Below are 18,902 nucleotides of genomic sequence, written 5' to 3'. Positions count from 1 at the left end.
TACATATATGGCTCATATGTGAGTGTAAAAAACTGAAATTTGAATAACTATCTGAATATTCATTGGATCATCTTGAAACCATCACCAAAATACTTGTCATCATTTCTTACAATAGGATTGTCTACTCACTATTCATATTATGTATTTTTCTAGGGTTTGAAACTTAATTCAACTTTTCATGCTACATATAAGGCTCATATGTGAGTGTAAAAAACTGAAATTTGAATAACTATCTGAATATTCATTGGATCATCTTGAAACCATCACCAAAATACTTGTCATCATTTCTTACAATAGGATTGTCTACTGAATGTTCATATTATGTATTTTTCTAGGGTTTGAAACTTAATTCAACTTTTCGTGCTACATATAAGGCTCATATGTGAGTGTAAAAAACTGAATTTTGAATAACTCTCTCAATATTCATTGGATCATCTTGGAACCAGTCCTGAACCACCACTATTTTAATTGTTTTTTTAATTTTTTTTAATTGTTATAACAGTTTTATGCTTTTAATCCAGGTGGGAGGAGTTCTGGGGTAGAACTTCGAATGCTCGATGATTTCGCTGATACAGTGTCATCTTTAGGAGGTTCACCAAATTGGCAAGGATGTTAACTAAGGATATTTGTGACGAGCTGTATGTGTTTAAAGTTAAAGTGTCAGGTTAAGTTAATATAATTTAATTTTTGATGTTATTTAATTTATGACTGCATTAATATATCAATAGATAGTTACATAAAATGTTTTTTAGTTTTTTTTTTTTTATATTTGTATCTTATTTAGCTTTTAAATATTTAAAAACAATAACCTGTTTTGAAAAATTTAATCCTGCGTTTATAATGAAAATATTTTTATTTGTGAAGAATTTTTCAGAACTTTACAATACTACATTGTTGTACTACTTAATTTTATCCAGTAATATCTATGGTTTCAACTTTATGTTATAGTTAAATAGAATAAATTTTCTTTATTATATAATGTTCATTTATTTTAATTATTTATTTTGTAAAAATATAGTTCCAACTTACAATTATATTGTTGTGTTGACTCCAATAGTAATAACTTTTACCTAAACTTATATAGTTAATTTTTTTTTTTGTGTCTTAATGTTGTTGCACTATATTACCTCTGTCAATGAACTTTTTGTAGTTGTTAATGCTTAATTATTTTAATAATTTAATAACACAACTTAAATAAAACATAATGGGTATGCACCAAGTACAATAAATTGTAAGCACGGAAGAGCCTGTAAAATGATAGAACTCCAAAGCAAATGAAAATAGGTGCTCTATAATTTAACCATTATCATTGGTTATAGGTGTAATTGATTGTTGTAAATATAATTTTAATAGCATCATCATTTCATAAAAATTGTTTTACTTTTATTTGTGCAAGTTAAATGTTGGTTTAAATCAAACAATATTTATTCATATTTATATAACCTTATTTAATATAAGTTTTGTTTGCCAAGAAATAATTATAATAATAATATCATAGAAATTACATAATTGGAATTTATAATATTCAATATCATTAAAATTAATTCACCTAAATAAATGTATATAATGATATTACGTTTAATGCAAAATATATTTGTTAAGGTGTTAATCCATAAAAATTAGGTAAATTTTTATGATGAACTCGTCTAGGATCACAATTTGATTTTGTGCATGGTCGTTCTGTAAAATAAACGAATAATAATAGTTGAATTATATTAGTAATTAAAAATTAAAAAAAAAAAAAAATGATTTTTAAACATAAATACTGTTCAAAATTCTTTGTTGTTTTAAATTTCAAACAAATAGACATATGTAGATTTTATTCAAACGATTAGCACGATAAAGTATTAATTAGCCAATTAATTATCAATTATACCTTATAGAATTTTCGAAGAATGTAGTCTTATTAAAACGTAATGAAATAATCTTGTAAATTCCATATTTTTAATTAATATAATATAGCAATATTATACTATGTGTAAGGTTTGGATTTCACACAATTATGGAAATCAAATTAAAGGACATTCAAAAGTCTAATCTAAAATTGATAGTTCTTTTCCTTATTTTAAATGTATTTTTTTTTCATGTTATTTTAATTATGCTTATAATTGCATAAAGTTAAAATTGTTGTATAGAATCAACCGATTAATAGAATCAAAACGACCTGGCTAATGTCATCATGTTATTGAAACTCATTGTAAAATCAAAAATAATATAAATTTTGAAATTTAGATAGGGAAATATTTAAATGTGTATGCTAACAGTTAATCCCAAAACATTTGATTGAAAAGTTGTTCGTTTTGTTTACATTTATATGACAAGATAATCAAGTTAAACACATTTCCGTGTGTTAATAAAAATAATACTTACCAATAACTGTGACTTCAGCCGTACCAATTTCGTTCTGGGCTTTACATGTGTATTTCCCGTGTTGATCGTAATTATTTTTTAGAAAACTTAAACTCGAAAAACTGAACTGGTGATCAGTATGATCAGTAGTGTTTCCCTCAATTCTAAATTTCAAAAATAACACACATTAAAATACAAAAATTTTAAGTACTCGACGGTTTGGTATACCTACCTATTGTATTTATCGTTGAGGAGTACAACACCGTTATAGAGCCAATCAATTTTCGGAGCAGGATAAGCTTCAACAAGGCATTGGACATCCATGTTTGGTTTTGAAAGTTCTCTATGAGTATACATAATATTTGAAACTGTTATCACTGGGGCAAATGCTACATGAAATTCAACCATGTGCCGCACACCTTTGCCATCACTGTTCATCGCATCACAGAAATAAGTTCCGCGGTCATCTTTTGTTACATTAGGAAAGAGTAAGACATTACCTCTGAAAAAAAAAGTAGTAAGTATTTATTTATGAACATAATTAATCTGTACATCCAATTATAAAATTTTATTTTGCTTATTTTTCTCTGTTGATATACCTATAAAACTTTCCTCCTGTCGTTAAAATTCCATTAAATTGTCGGCTCCATGTAACTTTTGGTTCAGGGTATCCGTCGGCATAACATTCTAGTTTCGACGGCCGACCTTCCCTCGCGATTAATGTGGCCGGAGACGAAGAAAATTTTAAAATGCTTGGAGACCGATTCACTTCCAACTCAATATCTGCAGACGTATTGATGCCGTCGTCGACATCACACATCACTACGCAACGATAGGATGCTATATCAGTGTCACGTATATTCTGAATCTGAAAAATAAATTTATAATTATTTCGTTAAAAAAATTAAGTATGGCAATATGGAGTTTGTAAAAAGGTTTTGATAAGGTTTTTAACAACATTTATATGGAATTACATACCTTATATGTATAACTACTATTTCCGACTCCAACTTCTACTGAAAATCTTGGATTTCGAACAATAAGTTTTTTTCCAATCGATAGTACAGAGGTTTTAGTGGGCTGTTCTTTATCAAATTTTATCCATGCGACAGGAACTCCGCTTGTATTGAAAACCGAACATTTCATTTCAACAACTCCACCAACATCTTTTACGGCTGTTTGTATATTCTGAGAATAGGCTGAAATTGAAATAAATGTGTGACAATTTAAAATTTAATTTTCAACATCAGAATTTATAATATATTTTAGTATAAGTACTTAATAATATTAATATTATAAACTTAGTAAGTCTGGTAGGAAAAAGATACTATCGTTTTGTAGTACCTACATATATTTTTAAGTACCTATTATAAATGGTTTGTCTAAATATTCATAATATTGAGAACCACGTAATTCATGGTTAAAATGACGTTGATAAAAATTTATATATTTCAATGCTAATTTAGCATTATCCAGATATCCTCGAGGAAGCGGCTACCACTAACCTCTGAAAATATTTTTTTATAAAATAATTTAACTTGAAAAAAAAGTGAATAAAATTAAATAAGAAGCTATTTAGAATATAAAAAGTCAATTTTCATTTTTATTTATCTTAAATAATTTTTCATTACTACTTTAATATAGCATCAATTTAACACATTATTGAGTTTGATCACTATAATGTAATACTCGAACAATTATTTCGTTATACCACTTATACCTATCATATTAACATAATTAACCTTATATTGATTATAAACGATAAAACATCAGTTTCTACACCAGTATAATGTACAATAGCCTATAAAATCAATAATAATTAATTCAAGGCCTCTTGGATACTATGGGCGGAAATTACTATAGGTACCTAAAATGGAGATAGAAAAATTCCGGGCGATAATTACTAATTAGTAATTACTAACTCTTGTTACTGCTTTCCATTGTGGTCACACATTACAATCGACTAATGCGACTAGTTATACCAACTTAGTAAATATTATAGTTTTTTTTTTTAATTTAGAAACATTAAGTTGGATTAAAATCAAGTATTTTGTTAAAAAATATTTCTAATGATACATTCCACATTATTTTTTCTTAATTACTAGCTGTTTTCAATAGTTCCCATAATAATTAATAATACATTTTTTATCATTAAGAACTGCGACGTTTTTACCACTTGAGTGCTACAATTAAAAAGGTATGTATAAAACACTTTTACCTAAGATAACACATTAGCCCCTTTAGATAAAATCCAAGAAGGAGCAAAAATATAATTTTGTCCTTCAAACTACAATAAAATTATAAAATATACTATAATAAATTACGTTTAATTTAAACGTTTGCGTATTCAAAATGGAACACATTTTGCTAAGAGTTATTGTAATAAAAAATTCTAATAAGAATATATTTGAGGTCTACGATGACCCAAAAGAGATAAACCCATATAATGATTTGAGATTTCACATGTTTATAAGTCTATGACAGCGAAAGTTGATTTATAGTTAATTGTTAAAGAATTTGTTTCCAGAACTACACAAAGAAAATCAACATTAAATTTTTTTATGCATTTTATAGGAAAAAAATTTCTTAAAATATTTCCAAATGTTGATTTCCTTGATGAAGTTTATTTTATTTTTATATATTATTGTTAATTTTTAATTTAACTTTAGATATTAAGTAAATATGTTTTCTGTTTTGTTTTAGTATAAAAATGTATTTTTATTATATTATAATATTATTAATTTATTTATATAAATGTTATAAGCAATAATTTAAATTATACTACTTACATACTACTTACAAATATATAAAGTTAATAAGAAAGATTTTCTACTAGCAATCACAAATAAATATATTAATAGTTCTTGCTGCAAACCTATACAGTAAGTACGTATACAGAAATATATTGTCATACAGTAAAAAATTATTTTACTCTCACAAATAACCGTGTAGTATTTATTTTTTTTTTTGGTGATTAGTTTAATTTTTATTTATACTAATTATTCAGAGGTACTTACCGAAGTGGATGTATATAATGACAAAGAAAACTTCGTATGCAATCTTCATCTCGTTTCTTTTATGTAAACAGGTGGTCGACAAAAAATAAAAAAATATGGTTATTCGAACAAACGAGAGAGTAATTTGAAAATAAGTCCGAAAGGTTTCACGCAGTAATGTTAAAATCAGCGGTGTAAAACTGCAAGAGCTCTAGTTGAGTTAACGGTCGTTAAGCGATCACCAATGGCTAAGAAATATTGAATTGGATAAGAAATCCTATTACCAGGCTGCCTAATTTTTTATTGAGTCTTGAACAGTGGGGAAAAAAGCAATAGTTTATGGAGCGCTACCTATATATTATTCATCGTAAAAACAATATACGAGTACAAAGTTATTGGGATTGGTTTTCATTATTTTTAACTACTTTTTTTTAAAGTGATAATTGCAATAATTTCAATGTTACAATTGTAATTAAGTTTATATTGCTACAATTATTATTATTATTAAAATATAATATAATATAATAAATCTTAGTTTAAAAATTTAATTACAAAACAAAAATTAAAATTAAAAAGTTGAAATTTGAGTTTATTTGTTTATGATCTATAGAATTTATTTGTCACAATCATAGACCTTATATGGTAACCTATAGTACCTTATAGTATAAGGTATGTGGTCACAATAGTCTTTAGCTAATATAGGAGACAACAATGTTTTCATAAATTGTCTAATTCTATTGTTTTGATTATTTATAATTATTTTTAGTTATAAGTCCGCCGTACAATAACTACCTCCACTATAGAATAAAAATTTAAGTGAATTTAATTTAAGTACATTGTTTTAATATGATAAAGATTTTAACTTTAACTGTTATAATATTATAATATTGTTTTGTATTTAAGTTTTTAACTATAAATAATAGTATAGGTATACGCAATAATTAGATACGGTAATTATTATAGGTAATAATTATTGCAGGGAAATAAACGTTACTGTAAAGGTAATATCGCAATTTATGTAAATATAACTGAAACAAATAAGTAAGTAAATCTTATTATAAATAAGGTCATTTAACTTAAATACTCCTGTATTAGTTATATGATGAAGAACATAGATAGCATTCCGGTACATAATAAAATTAGTAATTCCCCTTGTTCAAAACTTTTATAAATAATAAAACTGCCTGATAAGTGCGATAATGTTTGATACCGTTTATTGTTTATATAATGTTCTTTTATTATTTTGTGGAGACTGAAATAATATGGTTTATTGTTTCTAGTGTTCCTTCATTTCTAAACAGATAAAAATGTACGTTTATAAGCCACCAATAAAACTGAAATTATAATTAATATACTACACAATATTATATACATCTCAGAAAATGTTATTTTAAAAACTTAAAAAAAACTGTAAAATTGCAATAAGATTTTTATTGAAGTATTACTTATATTTTAAATAAATTTAATTTCAGATTTTATACTACTGCAATCAGAATAATAAGTTATAGCAAAAGGTTCTATTTCACCATAGTTCAAATAATGTATAGACAATTCTAGTCTAAACATAATGCCTAGGTTAGGTTATAATACCTACCACATTACTAGTTATTACTTTGGTATACTTAAGAGATTTTCAGTTTCGTATCGTCGCTCGCGTATTCTACTTTATTTTTTTCTTTTCTAATACATATCATAAAAATATTTACAATTTTTTAGTTATTATTATTAAATATAGTAAATGAGTTTAACAGTTTTTAATAATATTAAAGATAATAATACACCTTCTGTTTGACCGGTAAACCGCGAGGGCTTCTTATCTGAAGGCCAAGTCTGTAGGCAATTACTGTCTACTGATATCAAAAAGCTCATTAAATTGTAGAAGTGATACACACATGTGTTGTCTATGCCCACATAAAACATTTGAATAACGTGGCAAATTTTCAAAATAAGAGCGAATTGACTTCTTAAAAAATTTAAAGGTAAAAATAATATTTCGACGACCTCATGGGCTTTCTACTTTATTTAAAATTTGAAACAAGTTTTAAGTATTTTAATAATATAAACACAATCTATCTATTTATAAGACAGAGACAACACAGGCGGGTAACACGCTTTTTTAACCAGAAAAGTAATACAAAATCATTAGTGCTAGTATATACAAGTGATATGAAATGTTAAAAACTGTTTTTTAAATTTCATATTCAATAATCATCAGATATTATTAAAACATTCACAAAAGATTTGTCATCACTTCTTACTCTAGAAATGTCTACTTAATGCTCATTTTGATTTTTTTTACAGTTTTTTAAATTCTAAATAACATTTTTATGCTTAATATACAAGTTATGTAATGTACATTTTGTTATTTTTTTTAGTTTTTATAATGTTATAACTAAATCTCGTTTTAAATGTATGATTATAAAAATCATATAGAAATGTTAAATTCTGACACACTCTTTATTCGTTGGATCTTCTTGTAACCAAAACCCAAATAATTTGTCATTAGTTGTTTCCTAGAAAAGTCTAATCATTGTTAATTTGTTTATCTAAATCGATGTTATGATAATAAACTTACTTCTCTTATTTATAACGTTTTGAATAAATCATTCAATATTCCTCAGATTGTCAGCGTCAGGGAGAAAATTAACTACAGTAATACTCGCTTAAGACGCTCTTTAAGGGACCAGCTCTCTAAAACGTCTTATGCGGGAAAGCGTCTTATGCGGGAATGAAACAAAATGATGTGGTTGAAATATCGAGTTTATTTTTTATTATTAAAAATAATTTAATGAGAAATACACTTATAAATTAATTATAATATATAACGAAATTACGTTTATACACATGCGAACGAACAGCACTTACCAAATCTCATAAGACGATGAAATAGGTATAGTGATAAAATAAAACGATAAGAACACGTATAGTACTAAAAATTCTATTTTTATTTTCACAAAACTACTAAAATTTATCGTAATCTGCTGAAAAAAAGAACGTTTTACCCGATTAGACAGAGAAAAACTGAGCGTCTTAACTGGTGATTTTTACATTGACTAGTATAGGAATTGTCTAGGGACAGACTAAAAACAGCGTCTTATGCGGGAAAGCGTCTTAAGCGAGAGCGTCTTAAGCGAGTTTTACTGTAGTTTTAATTTTTCTTTCGTTTTACTTTTGAACATTAGGTAATTGATTATTTTGTATACTGTGTTTTTCTTTGTACACCGAGACCGTTTTATCGTATTTTAAACAGTAGGTATTCTTGTAAATGATATCAATCATCAGTTGATATTATACAGTTTGAATACTTTTGTTTTTATTCCGGTGTATTTGACGTTAAAAGCAGGTAATTCTTTTAATAAATTTCCTTAATATTTTTTTCTTATCGGTTGCTACAGTGAATACTTTATTTTTAATTTCCGTAAATGTTTGAATGCTCTTAGTCAACTGTACAATGAAACGAGTTATTGCTGACCGCCTACAGTTATCATCTATGCTTCTATTTAGGTTTCAAAATTTGTCATTTAGTGGTTTATTCACATGTTATTATGAATTGTTTTTATTTTTTGTTTTAGCAGAAGCATCAAAAATGGGTGTTAATCTTATGCATTATAAACGTGTAATGTACACATTGTTTTTTCAAGACGCGCGATTTTGTTGTGTTAAAGTTCATGTTGAAATGAGATGATTTATAACTGAATTTGAAGGTGTCCTTACATAGTTGATCTGATAATACATTAACAATATCATTTAATTTGTAAAGGTCATCCTTAAAATAAAAAGGAGTATTAATACAACTATAAGAGTATAACAGTATTTTTTAGAATGATAAATACTATTTAATTAAGAACTGCTATTCTAATATTTTAGAAATATCAATGCAAGTTATAACTAGAGTCCATATTCATACTCTCTAAATATGCCTTAAATATGATGCTTATATTCTCTAAAAAAGCTGCAAATATTCTGTTTATATTCTGTTTAAAAATATTCAAAAACATCCAAGTTTAAAAATAGTTTTATCCCCAAGTAATGATCAGTATTAAAAATCATAGCTTTAAGCCATATGCTCCATCTATTAACAACTGGTTTAAGTGATAAAGGAATACTCATGAGTTCTTCCCTATTAAAATATTTCAAAGCATGTTTTTTATATCAAAATGATACAAAAAAAATTATAGTTATTATCCATTTTCTTAAGCAATTGTTTCCAAATACTTTTTAATTGAAATTATGAGAAATTGACATTTTTTTTTCTTCTCAAAATGAACCCAATCTTTCAAAATATACTTAATATGCTAAATATTCTATAACCGATGAAATATTCTCAAATATACAAAAAAAAATTTTTTCTGTGAACTAAATGTTTAATCAATCCTTCACGAATTTTACTCATACAACTGCATATACAGTAACAATATGTAAAAACCTATAAAACCCATGAGGTTATAATAAATATATACAAAAATTTGCTGCTAGTAAAACATTATAGTTGTTTATAACTTTTTAATCATAGGGAGTTAAAGTAAGTTGAATGTTTACCTAACTAAAAACAATCTCTGAAATAATAATTTAGTATCGAAAGATTATATTAAATATTATAATATAATTAGCACATGTATACATTTTACTGTAATATTATAATCCTTAATATTTACAAAAAAAAAAAAAAAAACAATTAAATCTATTGCTATTTAGTTATAATTAACAATTAATCTCCTAACATTAGAATTTTACTTAGTTATTTACAATAGTTTTTTGAGAAGTCTCAATATTACAACAATTATTTTTGTTTTCATTACAATGGTTTATGCTGAGATTAAATTGTTTCATAAGATTATCACATGTTGATTTAAATAGTTGGTCACGTTCAATGTTACTTGGCTCTAGAAATTTTTGATATGTCTTGCATTTCTGAAAAAATAAATTTTTATTTATTTATTTTTCAATAAAAAAATGAACTACACTTAAAACTACACTATATTTTGTTTGTTAATTTTTCTCTGCATGAAGTCTAATCATACCTCTAGTATACTTCTACAATTTTTTTTTAAATTAAAAAACAAATTAATTAATCAAATAATAATGGAATTAACCATTTTTAAATGAATTGTACATAAACATAATCGATTGCAAAAAAAATTAAAATAATAATCAACAATGTTTATCTGAAATACAATCATTTTTTAAGATTCATTTTACATAAGTAATTTTAGCAAAAACCATTGAAATATAATTTAAAATTAAATATTGATATTTGCTTACCGGAATATTGATAACTTTTGATGGTGTTTTGGTGTATTTTTCCATGCCTACAGGTGGATAGTCGGCTGGATCTTGCAACTTATTAGCTAATTTGCTATATCTCATCCATCTTGCTGATACTAATGGAATGTTACGTTCAATTGCTTTATTATATGTACTACGGTAACCATCACAGAACATCACATGTGTAACCTATAAACAAAAGTAAGAAAAATTTAAAAAAAATGTTGAAGGATTAATAACTAATCATAATATTTACTTTTTTATTGAACGTTTTTACGACTTTAGCACCCAAATTAATAAGACTTTGAGTAATACTTGAATCACAGCGTTCATTGTCAATTTTGTAATCAACAAATGCAACAACTCCTAAATAATAAATTATTAAACATTTAATTTTGTTTTAGGCTAAAAAAATAAAATTAAAAAGTAAATAGTATGTTAAAAAAATTAACAATTATGAATATTAAAAACAAATATGTACAATACTTTAAAAAAAAAACTTCACTAAGCTATACATCCTTCTATTCAGTATTTTTTATGTAATATACTGATTAATTCTTTCATCAAATAACACTTATTATTTCAAAATATATTAAAATTTTTTGAAAATATTATTTTACTTAATTTCCTTTCGAAATTAAAAAATATGTATATATAATTAGTATCATAATCATAATAATTTTATATTCTAAAGAAGTATATTTATTGGAGTATTACGATACATAAAAATTGAAATTTGGATGAGTAATTTATGAGTTATAAGTAGAGCAAGAACTTCTATGAATATGCATATTTTTTCTGGTGAACTTTATTGTATGCTTAGAGAATATTCATTTCAAAATACTTATTATCAAATACTCAAAAAAATTTGGTAAATATTTTGATGGGTTATTAAAAAAACTGCTTGTACTTAGGTAAATATTTTTCATAAATAAAGGTAAACAATTATATTAAACCGTGAATTTGTCATATATAAACTAATTTTTATCTTAATGTTTAGTAGGTAGATTATATTAGAATTAAAATAAATAAAATATTTAAAGAAAAACAATGTAATGCATTAATGTAATATGAACATATAATTTTTTTTTTTTTTTTTTTAGAGCATACATAACTTTTATTAATTTAACCTAATTAATGGTATATTATTGATTTATAACACTAATTTAAATATAGTCAAATTTTGTTACGAAGCCAAATACTTTTTTTTCTATTGAATACTTAATATTTATTTTTTTCAAAATATTTAAACAAAAAATATAATTGCCTACACTAATTAAAGTTTTTTTCTATGACTTAAACCATTATGACAAAAAAAAAAAAAAAAAAATAACAATTATAACAATAACTTTGAAAATATTATGTTTCTGAAGAGCAATAAGCAACTATATAATAAATAAATATAAACTTATAGTATACCAACTATATTACGTTAATGACAAACCTATAAAATAATAATTAAAAGTATTTGAAATATTTTAACTTATAAAGAAAAAATATTTAAGTAGTACGAGTAAATACTTGAAAAAAAAAAATATTATTCATAACACTGCACATAGTATAAGTTAAATAAGGTTATACAATTTATCAAAATTATAGACCATTATAAAAAAATAATATTGTATAGTGTAAAATAATATAATACTAAGGTGACATTCTAGTAATTCTGAGATTATTGCTACACTATACATTTTAACATTTACTAGTAAATACAGTGCATTTAAATAATGAGTCAACATATACAAATTATTTTGATGAATGTCAATGTTTATAAGACTACATTCAACAACATAACTACAGTTATACCCATGTAAAATATTACTACCTTAAAATGTTTATAACTCGCTTTAAAATTATAATATTAACAATAAGATGTCATAAAAAGTATTCATGTCTTTAAATTTTTATAACACGTAAATAACACTTAAGGTAATAACATAAATTGGATTACTTATATTAAACACAAATTTGTAAACATTATATATTAGTAAAACATAGACAACAGATATAAATGAGATGTCCTTTTTAAGTTTATTCAACAAGGATTTATTTTATAATAAATACTAATATCAATGTAATATTTTAATTTACCTTTAAGAACTTGTTGAGATATCCTATCATTTTCATTATTCACTGAATTTCTCTCATTTCTTACACTTGTTACGGGACTATCTGGTAAACGTTGTACTCCGCTGACATTAAGGCTATCATTTGATACAACTGAAACATCACTCAAACTATTGTTGACACCCATAAAAGAGTAAAATTCTTTTTGCGCCTCCATCATTGTTTTAATCATCTTTGGAGTAGAAATAAAGACTCTTTTTGGTTTTATTACTGGAGTATCTATAAAAATATCTTCATATGGAAGTTTTCTTTTCTTTGATACAGGTGTCTTCTTAACAGATTTGCTTTTAACCTCTGCATTACTAACACACTCATCAGGTGGTATGAGTTCACCAAACAAGTCTCTGTGACCTTCCATTGACGTTTGGGAATCTTTGTTTAGTTCAGAGTTTATACACAAATCTAGATTACAATCGAAACATGTTTTGTCCGAATTGTCATGTAGTTTTCTTTTTTTATTGACACTTGCCCGATCATTTATCAAAGACATATTTTGTATACAACTATATTTCAGATAAATTATAATATAAAATTTAATCAATTGGGGGTGAAATGGCCGAGCGGACTAAGGCATCGGTTGCGTCGCACACCGTCGCAGGTTCGAATCTCGGCACGGGCGACGTCACTCTTCAGGCATTCATGGTGTCTGGAGAGGGGATGAAGCCGCCGCCCCACACCCAGGCATGACGGATACCTATGGGTGCCCACCAAAAATTCTGCCAAATTAGGCGTCCGACTATAGGCCTTCGTGCATACTCCCGGATATAAGCGCTATATCAAAGACATATTTTGTACACAACTATATTTTAATTAAATTATAATATTAATTAAATCAAGTAACGTTTGGTACACGGAACAAATAAATTCTACTCGGAATTCAGAAAAGAAAACTTATATTTTTTAATCGCAATTTTTATGAACGTATGTTCCGAATCAATGTCTTTGATCTGTGAAGAATGAATTAACGAACAATAATAATGATAAATTATGATAGTTCCCGTTACAACAACATTAACATATATTTCCCATTCATAATTTCTTTATAAGGAAGTAATCCCAATTTGCAATACTAAACAAGTTATTATTCTATTAATTTTAGACGTGTTGTAAGTTGTCACGTCTTGTATAGTTAATAGTTATGTAGTAAACACGACGTTTCATAATCAACTTTAAGCTATCTTCAAACATACGTTATTAGTTATCACCAAAATATATCATAAATCGTTTTATCCTATTTTAAACATTGGTCTAGTGAATGATATCAAACGTCAGATTTAATTTTTATTATACAGATTGAATACTTTTGTACTTCTTATTCCGGTGTACTTGACGTTAAAAGCAGGTAATTGTAAATGTTTTTTAAATTAATTACCCTAACTATACTCTATGTTTTATTAATTGATACGGTGAATGGTGAATACTTTATTCTTAATTTTGTGAATGTTTGAATGCTCTTACTCAACTTATGATAAATTTATTCATTGCCTGCCGCCTACCGTTATCATCTATAATTCTATTTTAGTTTAAACGGTTCCCATTTCGTTGTTTCTTCACGTCTTAGTAACAAATTATTTTAATTTTTTTTTTTTTGGTTTTAGCAGCGCAACCATGAGCATGATATTCTTACGCGTTTTGAACGTTCAATGTTCAATGTATACTTCATCCTTCGAGACACCCGATTTTGTTGTGTTCAGGACAGCATTGAAAGGATATGATTTATTATCGAAATTGAAAGTAGGTAAGTTTTTTATTACGTGTTCATGCATGTGTCGTATATGATATTTTAATTTTATAATGAAATAAAAGGTTGTAGAAATCTATTCCATTCATATAGTCATGAAGTGTATAAAAATTAGAATAGTGTAAAAATTTGATTGACGGATTTTAGTTAATTCTATGAATATCAAGTTTGATGTAAGGTAATTTGTTCTTATGTTTAGATCAACAGTGAATATGGGTTCTATTGAAGCCGAATTTTATATGCTGTACTTCTATGAGCCGCATGTTATATGCGTTAGACTTCACGCGTGTGCCAGTTCACGATTGATTAAAACTCATTCGTAAGATTTATGGTATGTGCCAGTGTTGAACATTAAGATTTTCATAGTCTATTTTTCAGACACACCTCAAAACACGAGATTTTTGTTAAACTAATTGTAAGTATTCTCTGATATAAACACTTAGTTCAATTGTTTTAAATTATTATTTTATTTTAGGATGTTTGGATATGTATATAGGAATGTCCGTTTGTCTATATTTGTGGAAATACTATAGCTGAATGAATTATCTTGTAAATTACGCCAAAAGATTTGTCATCAATTATTTACTCTAGATTAGTCTACATAATGTTCATATTAGTTTTGGTAAATTGTATTATTAATTCTAAAACTTTTATATCGTTTCAAATGTACGAATATAATTGTCATATACTAATGTAAAATTCTGTTTTTTGAATAACACACTCAATATTCATTGGATCATCTTGAAACCATCACCAAAATACTTGTCATCATTTTTTCAATAGGATTGTCTAATTAATGTTCATATTATGTATTTTTCTAGGGTTTGAAACATAATTCAACTTTTCGTGCTACATATATGGCTCATATGTGAGTGTAAAAAACTGAAATTTGAATAACTCTCTCAATATTCATTGGATCATCTTGAAACCATCACCAAAATACTTGTCATCATTTCTTACAATAGGATTGTCTACTCACTATTCATATTATGTATTTTTCTAGGGTTTGAAACTTAATTCAACTTTTCGTGCTACATATATGGCTCATATGTGAGTGTAAAAAACTGAAATTTGAATAACTCTCTGAATATTCATTGGATCATCTTGAAACCATCACCAAAATACTTGTCATCATTTCTTACAATAGGATTGTCTACTCACTATTCATATTATGTATTTTTCTAGGGTTTGAAACTTAATTCAACTTTTCGTGCTACATTTATGGCTCATATGTGAGTGTAAAAAACTGAAATTTGAATAACTCTCTCAATATTCATTGGATCATCTTGAAACCATCACCAAAATACTTGTCATCATTTCTTACAATAGGATTGTCTACTTAATATTCATATTTGTTATTTTTCCATGTTTGCATAAACTAATTTTCTGCTACATTTATGGTTCATAGTAGTGTAAAAACAGATTGTGAATAACTCACTCAATATTCTGGATCATCTTGAAACCATCACAAATACTCTCATTTCTTACAATAGGATTGTCTATACTATTCATGTTATATATTTTCAGTTTTGAAACAAATCCAATTTTCGATCTATATCTGGTTCATATGTGAGTGTAAAACAATTGTTGAATAACCCTTCAATATTCATTGGATCTCTTGAAACCATCACCAAAATACTGTCATCATTTCTTACATAGGATTGTCTACATTATATTCATTTATATTTTTCAGTTTTGAAACAAATCAATTTTCTGTCTATCTGGTTCATATGTGAGTGTAAAAACAGATTGTTGAATAACTCCTCAATATTCATTGGATCATCTTGAATCATCAAAATACTTTCATCATTTCTTACTATAGGATTGTCTCTTATATATTTTGTATTTTTCCAGTGTTTGAATCATAATCAACTTTTCATGCAACATAAATGGCTCATATTTGAATGGGAATAAACGATTGCTAAATGATTCTCTCAATATTCATCGGATCATCTTAGAAGTTACACCAAAAGACTTGTCATCACTTATTGTTCATTATAGTCTACTAAATAATTATTTATTTATTTTTTTTTATTGCTTTATAAAATCTTAATATTATATCTCATTCAAATGTAGGACTATAACAATCCCATACAAATGTAAAATTCTGTTTTTTGAATAACTTATTCAATATTTATTTGATCATCTTAAAACCATCAACAATGTACTTGTCATCAATTTATTCGTTATTATTGTCTAATTAAAGTTTATTTTATGTCTGTTAATATTTTTTTAACATGAAATAAACATTTTTCATGTTAAATATACCAATCGTGTTTTAGTGTTATATACTCATTGTTTAAATACATTCTCAATATTCATTGGATATTCTGGTAACCAATAACCAAATATTTGTCTTATGGTGTCAACTGATGAAAAATTATAATCAAGTTGACCATGTAATTTCATTGATTTAAAATCTAAAAACTTTTTTTTATACAACAAAAACTATACGTATATACATTTACAAAACCGTTAATAAATTTATACACTCAATATTTAATGGACCATTTTGAAACCGACATATAAAGTTTAAACTTGAGCTTCCTAACATAATAAACTTTGTATAAAACTATAAAATACCCTTGTTAAAATTTATAAAGTTCTAAGTTGAAAAAGACCATGTTATCATAGTTGACGTTTATCTCTTATCAATATTAACTGGTTTGTATTGGTCAACGTATAGTTTATCAGATTATTATGAAAATAAATAATCAGTTTGATACTATTTTTCACTGTTGCTTGACAATAATGACTATTGTGTGCAATGAGTCATAGTGTGTACAGTAAAAACTGTTTTATCGTACTTTTGACAGTATTCATTTTGGTTTATTCAGTGTCAGTTGTTATAAAATTGTTTGAACACTTTGTTTTTTTTTTTTTTTGCTATATTTGATGTTTAAATCAGGTAATTGCCAATGCTTTTTGAATGAATTCAATTTCATTAAAATGTTTTTTCGTTGTCAAAATGAATACTTTTTTTGTAGAATAAATGTTGGTATCCTCTTACCGGACTGTACAATAAATTCAGTCATAGCTACTGGCCGCCTATCGTTATCATCTATGATTCTATTTCAGTTTAAAAAATAGCCATTTTATCGTTTCTTCGTGTACCATTAAATAGGAATTTTTTATTATTTGTTTTAGTAGAAGCATCAAACGCATACCAAAGTATAATGTGTATACAATTTTTTCAAGAAACCTGGATTCGTAGTGTTAAGATTAATATTGAAACGAGACGAGTTATGACCAAACTTAAAGGTAAGCGTTTTATGTATTCCATCATTTGTCGTATGTGATATTTTACTTTTCACGCGATATACGAGATAGTTGAAATGTTTCGTTTTCAAATAGTCTTTGAGTGTTTAAAAACTAAGATGTTTCAAAAAATGATTAGATAGATAATAGGTGTTGTTATATTTTATTTCGATTGATAATATGCTGTATGCTCATAGGTTATGGTTAAGAACAAAAAATGTATAATATTAAAGGCGAATATTCCTAATATTTTATGAACTGGATGTGATTTGTTTGAACTTCATATTCTGTGTGACTATTCGTGTTGAATGAAGGGAATCGAAGTGTTCAGTGACCTTCACAGCCAATAATTTGAACGTCAAAAATCAAGAAAAAAATATCTTTGTAAGTATTCATTACAAAACAACATATTTCATGTTGTTAAAATTATTTTTTAATTTTAAGGTTATTGATTTTATGCATACAAATATCAGATCAAAGTGTTTTGAATGCACAATTAGGTCTAATATAAATGTTATGCTGGTTTTGGATAATTAATGTCGAGTGAACTACACATTTAATTTATTTGAAGATTGCTTTATAAGTATAAAGCTTATTTTTATAGTAAAATTGTCTTATTAGTAATGAGTTTTTGTTAGATTGATTATGGAACATTAAATACTTCTTGGATCATCATGGAACTAAAACCAAAAAAGTTTCCTTGTTCTACATAGTCTGGAAGTTTTTACAAATAGTTCCATGTTGTTTTACAACAGTTTCAATAACAAGAAACAATTATTCATGCAACCTATACAAAACGACGACATTTTTTAAAACTGATTGCTGAATTACTCGCTCAATATTCATTGGATCATCTTGAAACCATCACCAAAATACTTGTCATCATTTCTTACAATAGGATTGTCTACTTTATATTCATGTTATATATTTTTTCAGTTTTTGAAACACAATCCAATTTTTCGTGGTCTATATCTGGTTCATATGTGAGTGTAAAAAACAGATTGTTGAATAACTCACTCTATATTCATTGGATCATCTTAAAATCATCACCAAAATACTTGTCATCATTTCTTACAATAGGATTGTCTACTTTATATTCATGTTATATATTTTTTCAGTTATTGAAACACAATCCAATTTTTCATGGTCTATATCTGGTTCATATG

General features: G+C 25.9%; 1 protein-coding gene, 2 long non-coding RNA genes and 1 pseudogene across 4 annotated transcripts in view; 2 read left to right on the top strand and 2 right to left on the bottom strand.

Annotated features, from left to right (window-relative positions):
• Nucleotides 1-6: 6 nt before the first annotated feature.
• On the top strand, nt 7-715 carry LOC112602446. Its single transcript, XR_003115111.1, has 3 exons — nt 7-200; nt 336-382; nt 522-715. It is a non-coding gene; the product is annotated as an uncharacterized LOC112602446 (long non-coding RNA).
• Nucleotides 716-1,558: 843 nt separating this feature from the next.
• Nucleotides 1,559-5,673, bottom strand: LOC112602443 (lachesin-like). The gene is made up of 6 exons (XM_025350513.1): nt 5,367-5,673; nt 3,328-3,548; nt 2,949-3,217; nt 2,582-2,851; nt 2,371-2,513; nt 1,559-1,680 (listed from the first exon to the last, which is right to left on the bottom strand). The coding sequence occupies exons 1-6, from the start codon at nt 5,413-5,415 to the stop codon at nt 1,598-1,600; spliced, it is 1,035 nt and encodes a 344-aa protein (XP_025206298.1). The 5' UTR covers nt 5,416-5,673; the 3' UTR covers nt 1,559-1,597.
• Nucleotides 5,674-8,925: 3,252 nt separating this feature from the next.
• LOC112602448 lies at nt 8,926-13,227 on the bottom strand (annotated as a pseudogene).
• A 4,056-nt stretch (nt 13,228-17,283) lies between these two features.
• The window catches only part of LOC112602444, a 2,550-nt gene continuing 931 nt past the window's right edge, over nt 17,284-18,902 (top strand). The window contains exons 1-2 of one of the 2 annotated variants that reach the window (XR_003115109.1): nt 17,284-17,386; nt 17,626-17,739. This is a non-coding gene — a long non-coding RNA (uncharacterized LOC112602444). The remainder of the gene's footprint in view (nt 17,387-17,625; nt 17,740-18,902) is intronic. The other variant, XR_003115110.1, reaches the window with a different exon arrangement.

This window comes from Melanaphis sacchari, unplaced genomic scaffold (genome assembly GCF_002803265.2).
Source record: "Melanaphis sacchari strain LSU unplaced genomic scaffold, SCAv2.0 Contig89_pilon_pilon, whole genome shotgun sequence".
NCBI classification, from domain to species: domain Eukaryota; kingdom Metazoa; phylum Arthropoda; class Insecta; order Hemiptera; family Aphididae; genus Melanaphis; species Melanaphis sacchari.
The sequence above is the reverse complement of the archived record's forward strand: the minus strand, read 5'-3'. Positions and strand labels throughout refer to the sequence as shown.